General features: G+C 38.5%; 1 protein-coding gene across 3 annotated transcripts in view; it reads left to right on the forward strand.

The window, feature by feature from the left end:
* Positions 1-12950, forward strand: part of raraa (retinoic acid receptor, alpha a) — a 348546-nt gene that overhangs the window by 109912 nt on the left and 225684 nt on the right. For all 3 annotated transcript variants that reach the window (XM_048614479.1, XM_048614478.1, XM_048614481.1), the window contains exon 2: positions 9983-10083. Coding sequence is in view for 2 of the 3 variants with exons in the window: in XM_048614478.1 (XP_048470435.1) it covers positions 10074-10083 (10 nt within the window). In the remaining variant the exon portion in view is untranslated. The remainder of the gene's footprint in view (positions 1-9982; positions 10084-12950) is intronic.

A 12950-nucleotide genomic window follows, 5' to 3' on the forward strand; every position in this document is an offset into this window, starting at 1 on the left:
GATCATGGCTGACCTGATTGTGGCCTCAACTCCACTTTTCTGTCCATCACCCTCAAATATTGTTGATCAAGAACCAATCTAACAGCTTTGAATGTGTTCAGTGATTCAGTCTCCAGTGTTCTCAGGGGGAGGGAATTCCAGCTTAACAGCCTTTGGAGAAATAAATTTGTCCTAATCTTCACTTTAAATGGGAGACCCCTTTATTTTTAAACCATGTTCCTTTGTTCTGGAAATCCCCACCCAAGGGGAGGCATCCACACATTAAACCCCCTCTGGATCTTGTATGTTTCAATAAGATTACCTCTCTCTTTTCTAAACTCCAATGACTACTGGTTCAACCTTCCCTCATCAGATACCATCTCTGTCCAAGAATCAGAAGAATGAACCTTCTGTGAATTGCTTCTAATGCAGTTATATCCTTTGTAAGTAAGGAGACCAAAACTCTACATAATACGCCATAGATGGACTATCTTAGTCCCTGTACACTTGAAGCAACACTTCACTTTGCAATACATGTAAACGTTCCATTTGTCATCTCAATTACTTGCTCCACCTGTATACCTACTTTTTATGACTCATTCATCAAGACACCCAGATCATTCTGGACTGTAGAATTCTGCTAGCACTCTCCCGTCAAATAATGCTCTGCTTTTCTGTTCTCCTTGGCAAGATATGAGAGTTCACATTTACAATAAGAAGTTTAATAGAGTACCGTTTGCTTGCCTGGGTGACTGTGGCTTCAACGACACTCGAAGCTTGACATTCTACAAGTTATGAACCAGTTGATTCATATTCCATCCACCACCTTAAACATTCTCTTACTCCAGCATCAGTACATGGTGTCATCACAAGATGCATTGTTGTAACTCAACAAGACTCCTTTGGCAGCACCTTAAAACTTACGACTTTCATGTCGAAGGATGAGGGCACGAGGTGCATGGAAATGTCATCACCTGCAAGTTCCTTCCTAAACCATGCAGCATGCTGATTTGACACAACATTGTTGCCCCCTTCACTGGTGATGGCTCAAAATACTGAGATTCCTTCCTGACAGCATTGTGTGTGTGTGTCCACACCACATGATCTGTAGTTATTCAAGAAGGCAGCTTACAACCACCACCTTGAGATTGATTAGGGATGGGCAACAAATGCTGGCCCAGCTAGTGAAACCTACATCCTAAAGAACAAACAAAAACCCATGCTAATTTATTGAAAAACAGCAGCTATCCCAGTTACTGGCTAACGTTTCCTCAACTAACTGCAGTAAAACAGGTTATCTGATCACAATCACATTGCAAGAAACTCGCCACATTGCTTGTCAACAGCATACAGGATGGAGTGAAATGCTCCTGACATTGAGATGCCTTACCAGATGTCATGCAAAATTCTGCCACATACCTCACATGGCCCACATGGCTCAGAATCCTAAAAGATTCTGGCCACGGAAATTAATTGTCATTTTAGTTTTACATTTATAGTTAGTATTTCCTGTGAAGGGGTGACAGATGATTATACATATTAATTTTTCACAAGCCCTTTAGTTTAAAAATGGATGTTCAGAGGAATGTTAAATACTTGAGTATGTATGGGATTTAGATAATTTTTAAAAATATTCTTCTTGTACTTGTATGACCAAGTGTGCTAAGTATCCAAAGGCAATTCAGTTAGATTTCAAGCATCCACAATATTTGCTTTCATTAAGGTATGTTCCTCTCCTTCCCATCCCCACCAAATGCTGGCCAGGGATGATCAGTGGCTGCCATTACCTAGCACCCCTTGCAACCTCCCTCTTCATGCTACAACATCATCACTATTGTAAGGACCATTCCAACAATTATCTGATCGTCAAACTGCTTCATCGAGTGGACTGCCTCTTAGTTTCAGAAGCTTGTTCGCTACATGGAAGCGAGGCCCAGTAAAGGGGCTGATTAGGTTTCACCATTCCACAGGGATTGTGACTCTATGGTACACAAACACATTCATTTTCTGTTCAATCAGTAATGCAGCAACATTTCATTTATGAACTACTCTAACTCCTACTATAGTTTTAAACCAATTTCAAGTAATGAATGCTTGTAATTGTGTGTCTCTCGGTGGTTTTACCGCTCTGTTTATATAACTAGACTGTCTGTCCTGTTTACTCTTCTATAAAGCCTCAGGCCAAACTGATCATAGGTTGAAGATTATTGTTAGTAAAATAAAGGGGGAACATTAGAAGAATTATTTTCAACACTTATTACTCACCACTGACTATTGAGCAGAGATGATAAGATCACTCGAATGCAGATTCATGAAATGGTAGACTATAAGAAGATTTAGAAAAAATGGGATACAAGGCACCTCTTGAAGAATTGGCATTAGCACAATGGGCCAAAATGTCATGTCTGTGATCATGGTGAAGTTTTTGTCCTCAACTTAAATAAGGGCAATTACAGAGGTATAAAGAAAGAGTTGTCTAAAGCGTCTGGAAAAACGGATCAAGGGGTATGAGTGGTGGCTGACCTTTAAGCAGATATTTCATAATATGGCAGCCCAGTCTGAAAGAAGGACTCCGTGAAAAGGATGAATAACCTGTGGTTAACAAAGGTGGTCAAGGAGTGTATCCAATCAAAATCCAAGGCATACGAAAACTAGTGATAGGCCAGAGAATTGGGACTTTTAGAAAAAACAGTGGATGACTAAAGGGCTAATAAAGGGGGAAGAAATGATTATGAAAGTACATTGACAAGAAAGGTAAAAGAAACAGAGCTTCTACGGGCATATAAAAAGACAGTAGCTAAAATATATGGGAGGCTTAGAGTATGCAATTGGGAATTAATAAAGGTGAACAAAGAAATGGCAAATTATTTAAATCAGTATTTTGCATCAATCTTCATTGATGCTACAAAGATCCCCAAAGTAATAAACACACAAGGTGCTAATGAGAGGAAAAATCTTGTAGCATTGTCATGAGCAATGAAGTATTGGGACCTAAGGCAGACAAGTTGCTGGGACCTGATGGCCTCCAACCAAAGGTTTTATCAGAAGTGGCTGCAGAAATAATGGGCAAAATATTCCAGAACTCACCAGCTTCTGGGAGGGTTCCAGTGGATTGGAAAACCACTAATGTGATTTCACCTGTTCAAGAAGGGAGGAGACAGAAACCAGGAAACTATATGCCAGTTAGACTAACTTACGTCATTGGGGAAAAAATAGCAGGAAGTTTAGCAAAGCTAGATGCAAACAAACAGGGTCAACATGGTTTTGTGAAAGGGAAATTGTAGTTGACAAATTTGCTGGAGTTCTTTGAGAATGTAACTAGAAGAGTTGATAAAGGAGAACCAGTAGATGTACAGCATTGTCTGTGTAAAATACAAAGGTGCAGAAAGTAGAAAATTAGGATTAATTGGTCTTTTTCAGGTTAGAAAGTCAGAAGTCGTGGAGTGCCACAAAGATCAGTTATAGGGCCTCAATTATTTGCTGTCTATGTTAATAAATTGGAGGATTGGTAATATATCCAAATTTGCTGGCGATACAGAAATAGGTGGGAGGGCATATTGCAATAATTTGGTAGATGGAGTTTAATGTAGCAAAATGTGAGGTCATGTACTTTGGTAGGAAGATTCAAAAGGCAGATGATTACTTGAATGGCGAGAGATTCCAAATAGTGCAGCACAGAAGGATCTGGGTGGTATTGTGTTTGAAACACAAGAAGTTAGCATGCAGATGCAGCAAGTAATTGGGAAGGCAAATGGAATTTTGGCCTTTTTGCTGGAGGTTAGAGTTTAAAAATAGGGAAGTCTTGTTACAGCTGTAGATGGTGTTAGAATGGCCATACTTAGAATACTGTGACAGTTTTTGTCCCCATATTTAAGAGAGAATGTACAGGCATTGGAGGTGATGCAGAAGTGATTCACTGAGCTAATTCCTATCGAGGATAGCTAAATAGGTTTAAAGTGAGTGAGTAAAACAAAACAAAGAACTGTGAATGCTGGAAATCCTGGCAGCATCTGTGGAGAGAAAACAGTTCACATTTTGAGGCCAATTCTGAAGAATGGTCAATGGGAATAAAAGAATAAGTGCTGGAGAAACTCATTGGTTTGTCAGCATTTGAGGAGAGAGAAACGGTTAATATTTAAAGTCTATATGACTCTTCTGAAGAAGATTCTAAGGGGGGAGCTTGATACGATAAATGTTGTGAAGCTTTTTCCACTTGTGGGGCAGTCTCGAATTAGTGGACGTAGTTATAAATGCATGTTCCCTTATTCTGTAATTAATGTAAAAGAATTTCTTCTCCCAGAGGATAGTGAATGTCTGGAATTCTCAACCCCAGAGAATTATGGAGGCTAGATCACTGAAAGTATTTAGTGGAGGTCAGTAGATTTTTGAAATAGTGAGGATTTGAGGCCTGCGGTGAGCTGGCATGAAAGGGGAGTCCAGACATTGGATAGATTAGCCATAATCTTGTTAAATAGTGGTGCAGGCTTTAGATCTCAAGTGGCCTAGTCCTGCTCCTTCTGTTATGTTCTTAAACTCTAAATGAAGGTTGAAGGTCCTCCTTTTCCTTCCAAAATTGTTGATGTCTCCTGTTGTAACATTTAGGATTGCGTTATAAATCTATTTAAGAATTATAACGCAAGTGTAGAAAAATGTCTAAATGTCTTTTTAAATATTTACTAATGTAGACTGTCTTCCATTTAATTAAGCTCTTGACAGGCAGCAACAACCATGAGTAAAATCACCGGGAAGTTAGTTGCTTTGAAATTTCTCTAATGCCCAAAGATATTCTGATGAAAACTCCAAGATATTAATCCAAGATTGCAATCACTATTATTCTGATTTATTTGACAGATGACATTGTCTTGGCCTCAAAAAGATTGAAATCTAGTGTCTTGAAATTGCATAGTTTGATAGTAGTAATCAAACACTTAACATGTTCATCTGAAATTCTATTGCCTGCTATTTTATCAGACTAATGTATTTGAAATGGTTAAATTCTTATACTGAAATAACAAAGGGAGGTTAGAAGAATGCATTAAGCACTTGCACCTGATTGACTTAGTTCCCCTCAAAGATCTGACAGAATACCTGATAGTCAATTGTATCCTTCCTCTCATTCTTTATCATCCAGCTTCATTTTAACGGAGACAGTAACACCATATGATTGACGTGGCATCAGCTGTATTTTAATGTACATTTATTCTAAATATCTCCAGCTGCAGTGAGAAATTCTTCTATCTGGTCTCTTCCTTGAGATTTGTGAACTTTGAAATCATGTCCTCGATTTGTGATCACGGTTTTAAATGGTCTGTTTACATATTCATTAAACATAATTTTCATGAATTTAATGACTTCACCAGAACAATTATTTAAGAACTGGAAATAAGTTATCTGTTAAGAAAAAAAATGTAAATTAGTTTGACATATAAGAAAATGATATCATTTTCTCTTGTAGTTTGACAAAGTCTTGGAGCTTTTGATTATGCCCTTAGTTTATTTTATAGATCTCTTCCCTCATACTTTCTGCAACTGTGTTTCCTTGTGATGGACATTTTCTCGCAAATACTTCTTATATTTAATATCGCCTCTAATAATATTGAAATACATTACTGCTATACTCAGTGAGTTACTTTGAAAGTGTAGTAGCTGTTGTGCAAGGGTAGATGGATGGCAACTTGGAAACATGCCCATCAAGGAATAATGGATAGGTTGGGTTCATGTCTCATGATGTGGCAGATGCAGGCCTTCTCACTACTTGTTGCTGGACAGAACACATTGGGATAGTTTGAAATGTTGGCATGGAAGATTATTCTTAATTAGTTTATATCACAAAACATTTTAAATAGAGTTTAATGTGCACTTTTGGACCTTACACATTGAACCTCTGATTTTCTGTTGTGGTGCACTGGTACTGTCCCTATCTCTGGGCCAGGAGGCCAAGGTTCAAGTCATCTGCCCTGGATGTGTGTTATAACATTCTAGCAGTTTGATTCAGGGTAACTACTCCGCTGCTGAGCATCTAGAGTGACATTTCCAAGGTCATTGACAAAATGTGCTTGGCCCATTATATTAGAGCAAGAAGTATTCAGGATAAGAATAAGTGATTCACCTGATATCTCTCACATCTTAACTTTTCAATCCCAATATTTTGCTTTACCTTTAAAAACTGCACATGTTTTCGCCTGCATTACTTTGCTTGGTTGTCCTGTGGCTTGGGGAGATGCAGGGGCAGAAGTGGCAGTGGACAGGGAATGAAGATATTTTCCAGAAACAGACAGAAAATAGAGTACATCATTGATTAGTGTGTGTTTATCTTCATGAAGATCATGTTTGTGACTTTGCTGGAATGCTGTCAACATTGCTGATGGAAGCAGCTGCTGGTATGCTCAGCCAATGCTGCAAAACCACATGCCTTCAGATTCTTTTTTTGTCTGGTATAGGCCAAATAGACATGGATCAAAAATAAACTTGCAATGAATCTTGTAGTTCATTACAAACATCTTTAAATTCAGTAAAGTTTCCTGATGAAGAATATGGTCAAAAACTAGTGTGACTAGTTTGGGAAGAGTTTTCATATGGAAGCATTCCAAATAGGAACTAAAGGGAACATTTAGTAAAAGACTGAGAACGGTATTTTCAAACAAATCCTGTGCAGGCTTAATACACTCAATATAGTAAGGAAACAGGACAGAGAGCTTTAATGGTATAAAAAAAGCACAATCTCTTAAGATTGTTTTGAAATTCCTTTGTATTAAAGCATTTATTTATCTCCCGTAATCCAATCTCTGATTGTAAATGGAAAGGGGTAATAAGTGGAAGAAAATTAGGCACTTTCTTTGCATTTGTGGAGGAGCTACTCCACCATCTGGGTGCAATACATACAGGAAAGTTAGGTGGAGAAGAGAATGTGGCCTCAAGGGAACACCACTGGCTTTCTATCCATTTAAATTAAGAATGAGTGGAGGTAAAGAATTAAGATAGCCATGCTGTGGCTATATGTATTCCTTACTTCATTTTCCTAAATTTGTTACAGCCAGTGGATCCTGTAGATCAAGGTACAGGACCAGGAAAATCTGCCTCTCCTGTTTTCTAATTTTGTCAAAGGTAATGTTATTGAATTCAGAGTTTACAGAGAACAAATTAGATTACTAAATGTTCATAATGTAATTTGAAATGCATTACAGAATTATTGAACAACTGCATATTAGTTAGATGGTAAATATTTTCAATGAGGTACAGTGGTTGTTAGCTGTACTTTCTGTAATGTATCCATCTAAGCTGTAAAAAAAAAATCACGTGGTAGTACCAATGTAGGTTTTTTTCTATAGTCAGTGAACAATCTTAACTGTGCAGCACCTATGTGAAAATTATTCCAGGTTTGGTGCTGGTAGCATTGGGAGACATCTAAGCTAATGTGCATCACTTGTGTCACATCACAATTATGTACAATTTACTTTATTGCTACATTTCCCATACTGCAATGGTGCCAAAATGCCGAACTAGTAATACTGTAGTTCTTTTATATTTTCAAATTTGCTTGAAGCTGTTTTTCAGTTTCCAACATGGATTCTGTTTAGAAGTGAGAGCCTAAATTATTCTGTTGAGAACTTGGATTTACATTTCGATACTCTACTCAAACCCCCAAACGACCACAGTGAAAGCTACAAAAACATGTATGTATTTTCATAAATTGGCTGGGGACTAGTTTAAATTCTTAGCTCTTGACTCATTGACAGTGTAAAATTTGTATGAATATACATTTTCAAATCTGAAATTGGAAAGGAGCTGAAGTGGAACCGTTACTAGAGTTTCTAGCAGTAAATCAACATAGCTAAAATTCGTTATCATGCAGATAATACTTACGGTGTCATTAAGTCACAATTGGTAATGTAAACAAGCTCTGTGACAAGCTATTAAAATTGTAGTTCCCTGTGACTTAAATATTTCACTTCAAGACTTGGGGAGGCATTGAAGTGCCCACCATGTTAGTAATAAATCAGACTAGGAATTCCCTGAATAAGAACTCATGGTACTGTGTACTGTAGAAATGAACGTATGGGCTTGAAGGTTTCTAGGCTCAAATTCTTGGGAAGAATAGAAACAGGTGTTCTACCATTGCTTTAGACTTGGGAGGGGAAAATTCAGCCAGAGTTCTCAATTCTGATCTTTGCCTTATGACACCTGCTGAAAAGTACATGGGAATGTCACTGAAGGGATTGGGTCTGCTGAGGTTTCTTATGTTGGTTAATCTGCAAATTCTAGTTAGTTTCCTTTTAAGGTACGTTTGGATATGAAGTTCAACAATTACTTTTACAGTTTCAACATGTTGGTAGATCTTTATTTTATAGAATTGGTCAACAAAATAAATTAATATTATTTCACATTTAAAGGTTTTTTTGGTCTGGTAGTCAGCTTTTGTACTTGCAGTTTTATTTTTAAACTCTGCAGTTTCTAAGTAGGGGAGTACACTACTGTACGTGCAGACTGGCATGTGCAGTTATGTTCAGTATAGACAACTGGATTTTGAGAGAGCTTTGAACTTAGTTAAAGTTACATTCATGGGTTATTGAACTCCATAGTGAATCACTGCTGGCAGGCGTTAAACTGGCAGGAACTATGTATTTTTTGGCCTGGGAATAGATTTCTCAATGTCTAGGAGAAACACACTGTTCTTCTGTTGGATCTGCAGGGAACATAAACAATAAAATAAACAGAGAGAGAGGAGCACAGGCTCGGTAGTTCAATGTGTGTTTATATATTTTACTTTTCATTATGTCTTTTTTTTTTGCAAGTAGAACACATGGTAATCATGTATCACTTCATGTTATGCACGCTGTCTCCATTTTGGTGAGACAGAATAGTGTGACAGTTGGCTTATCTTCCCTTGTGTGTTTCCTTGCCTGTTTTGAAGTTAATATTTGAATTACACCAGGAAATATATGCACAGCAGCTTTTTAAAAAAATCTTAGAAGCAGATATTTTCCTTTTGGATTTGGGCTGTTTAAAATCTGTATAGATTATATTGATTCACTATCTCTACTCCTTCTCCATGCTCTATAATGAAATTCTCTATGCATTCAGTAGAGATCAACATAATGAGTAATTAGTTTGCTGTAAGAAATTTTGTTGCTGTCAACTCTGTTTACAGTGTTTGCACTTTGACAGCAAATTGGATGCTGTAATTCCTGATTTCCTAGTAAGGTAGAGACCCTAGAGGTTTCTATTCTAAAAACTGACACTCAAAATGCTAATCTGTTTTCTCCTTTTAGATGTTTCAAGCTTCTTTGTATTTCTATCATGTTCTGTTTTTATTTTAGGAATACTGCAATTAGTGTTGCATTGTTACTGTCTGTATTAATTCAATAGCCTGTCCACCTATGCGATATTGCACTCACAATTCTTGGCCATCTACTAGTGAAACCCTCTTCCTTGCCTTTGCCACCTCTGACTTTCCTGGCCACCCTGTCATCCCATGCCTCTTGATATTTGCTTTGTGAAAACTTCAGATGATCCAAAAGACCTGCTGCCCATATCTGACCTTGCATTAAATCCTGCTCATCTGTTATCTTCGTCCTTGCTTCTAGTGGCTTTCAGTTCCCCAATGCCTCCAATGTCCTGGCCTTTTAACTGCTATCTCTGCAAATTTGCTTGACTAAATTAATATCCCCCACAACTGTTCAGGCTGTGGACTTTCGCTCACCCTCTCCCTTCCCAAGTTATTGGCAGCAGTGCCTTCATCTGTCTTGAACCCACACTCTGATGTTAGCTCCCTGAACTTCTCCATCCTTAAGATTGTTCTTTGAAGCTACCTCTTCGAATGTATTTTTGGTAATCTTGCTTAACTTTTAGTTTGTTCATCTCTGCATCTTGGAACTTCTATCCTATTTTGAAGACGCAATGTAAACCCAACTTCTAGTTGTTAGTAACACTTTCACTGGAAGTAAATCATGTTGACCTCAAAATGTCAATATTGAATAAGTTTCTCCTCTTTCTTTCTTTGTAGGGTTTGAAACTTTACTCGAATCAATAATGAGCTGTTGATGTCTGCTTTGATTTTGTCTTCAAATCGACTATAACTTTTCTTTTGAGAGCACATGCACTCGGGTAAGCAAATAGAACTTAAATGTCTTGTTAAGTATAAGAGCTTAGCAAAGCCTATTGGCCCTATTTTTACATTAGTATTGATGGTAAAATTATCAATGTACATTGTCACATATGCTCTGAAACCAAAAGCAACTGCTGGAGTCCGCATGTATAGTTAAATACAGTTTAATCCAGAAATAACACTCAGTGATTTTGCCCTGCTCAGACTGCAATCGAGGGAAATGTGTATGTTCTAATAATTTATTTCACTGATTATTTCTAATAATTTATTTACGGAAAGCTTGAAGTTGAAAGTAAAGAGATTCTGTGTTTGTTGTACGTTGTTGGTTGCTGTCTATGAAATGCATCAGCAAAATTGGCTTTTTATTATACTTGATGACATCCCCAATTTTGGATTCCTGGCGATCCCATTGAATTGGTGCCAGATTCAATCTTGAATTAAGCAAGGTGAAATCCATGTTACAGAGATCCTTAGGTATTTGTAGGTAGCTTCCCTTGAGATCCACAGTTGGCACCACCATTTTTTTACTGACTGTAAAATTTAGGCCAAAGAAGTAAGCCTGAAGATTTCTTTACCTGCTGTGAGTTTGTTGCTTGTACGTTGGATACCAAATGTCAGTATTTGTTCTGGTTTCTCTATATTAATCTTGTTTTTTTTTGGCATCCAACATACACTGCTACTGACTATAGCACAAAAAAAAAAGTCATTAAGCTCAATAAATTTGTTCCATTTAGTCAGTGGTGAAATGTTGCACACACCTTGTTTACTCCCAGTAGCACAACCTCTTTAAGAAGAACTGAATGAAGACAAAGAAGAATAAAATACTGTGGTCCAGCAATTAACCAACATACTGTCTTGTGGCACAGTGACAGTGTCTTTATCTCTAGGTCAGAAGGTCCAGCTTCAAGTCTCACCTGCTGCAGAGGTGTGAACATATCCGAACAGGTTGACTACATGATTAACTATTCATGTGGTTAGTCACTTTTGTAGGAATCACCCAACTATAACTGCAGTTATAGCATCACATGCAAATCTTTTAATTTACAAGATATTATCCAGGCTACATTCGCTCTCTTCATACAGGACAATTTGGAATAAGAGGAAACAGAAATGATAGTTGTGCATTTTGGGCATAGATAGTTGCTTTTGTACATTTTGATATTAAAATACCTGCTGTTGTCCTTAGGCTCATACGGCACAGAGAAGTAGTCTGAAAAATGGCCTGAAATCTGTGGTTGTGGTTGTACTAGTGCAAGAACTACCTAACAGCTGATTTGCAATTCAGAGTGATGCCAACAGCGTGGATTCAGTTCCTGCACTGGCTGAGGTTACCAGGAAGATCCCTCCTTCTCAACCTCACCGCTTGCCTGAGGTGTAGTGACCCTCGGATTAAACCACCACCAGTTTTCCGTCTCTAATGAGAGAGCAGCCCTGTGGTCCTCTGGGACTATAATAAATTTACTATTCAGTCATCAATGACGCCTCATGTAACGGGGACTTTCAAGGTTCTGAAGTTATGCAATTTAAGAAAGTGTATTGTAAAGAGATCTGTAATAGAATTTTGAGATAGTTAGAGTCGTAGAGTCATAGAGATGTACAACACAGAAACGGACCCTTCGATCTAACTCGTCCATGCTGATCAGATCTCCTATAAAATTCTAGTCTCATTTGCCTGCATTTGGCCCATATCTCTTTAAACCTTTCCTATTCACATACCCATTCTGATGCCTTCTAAATGTTATCATTGTACCAGTCTTCATTCCTTCCTCTGGCAGCTCATTCCATATGTGCACCACCTTCTGTGTGGAAAAAGTTGCCCCTTAGGTCTCTTTTAAATATTTCCCATCTCACCTTAAACCTCTAGTTTTGGACTCCCCAAGCCCGGAGAAAAGACCTTGTCTGTTTATCCTATCCCTGCCCTTCAGCCTCCAATGCTCCATGTGAAAACAGTCTGAGGCTATTCAGCCTCTCCCTTTAGCTCAAACCCTCCATCCCTGGCAACATCCTTAAAGTTCTTTTCTGAACCCTTTCAAGTTTCACAACATCCTTCTTATTAGTAGGGAGACCAGAAATGCACACAGTGTTCCAAAACTGTCCTAACCAATGTCCTGTACAGCCACAACATGACTCCCAACTCCTATATTCAATGCACTGACTAATAAAGACCAGCATACCAAATGCCTTCTTCGTTAACCTATCTACCTGTGACTCCACTTTGCTATGAATTTGAACTCCTAGATCTCTTTGTTTCGCAACACTCGCCAGGTCCTGTCAGTCCTGCCCTGCTTTACCTTTCCAAAATGCAGCACCTCACATTTATCTGAATTAAACTCCACCTGCCACTCTTCGGCCCATTGGCTCATCTGATCAAGATCCCGTTGCTCTCGGAGGTAACCTTCTTCACTGTCCACTACACCTCCAATTTTAGTGTCATCTGCAAACTTACTAACCATATCTCCATGTTCACATCGAAATCATTTATATAAATGACGAAAAGCAGTGGACCCAGCGCCAGTCCTTGTGGTGCATCGCTGGTCACAGTCTGAAAAGCAACCTTCCACCACCACCACCACCACCACCACCACCACCACAATCTGTCTTTTACATTCGAGCCAGTTCTGTATCCAAATGGCCAGTTCTACGTGTGTTCCATGTGATCTAACCTTGCTGACCAGACTGCCATGAGGAACCTTGTTGAATGCCTTACTGAAGTCTGTACAGATTATTCTGGAAGACTTTGGAGTTTCTCTCCTATCAGTGCAGCCAACAGTGTTATGCTCGAATCAGAGATAGTAGGAACTGCAGATGCTGGAGAATCCGAGACAACAAGGTGCAGGGCTGGATGAACACAGCAGGCCAAGCAGCA

Source organism: Rhincodon typus, chromosome 30 (genome assembly GCF_021869965.1).
Source record: "Rhincodon typus isolate 14 chromosome 30, sRhiTyp1.1, whole genome shotgun sequence".
Lineage (NCBI taxonomy): Eukaryota > Metazoa > Chordata > Chondrichthyes > Orectolobiformes > Rhincodontidae > Rhincodon > Rhincodon typus.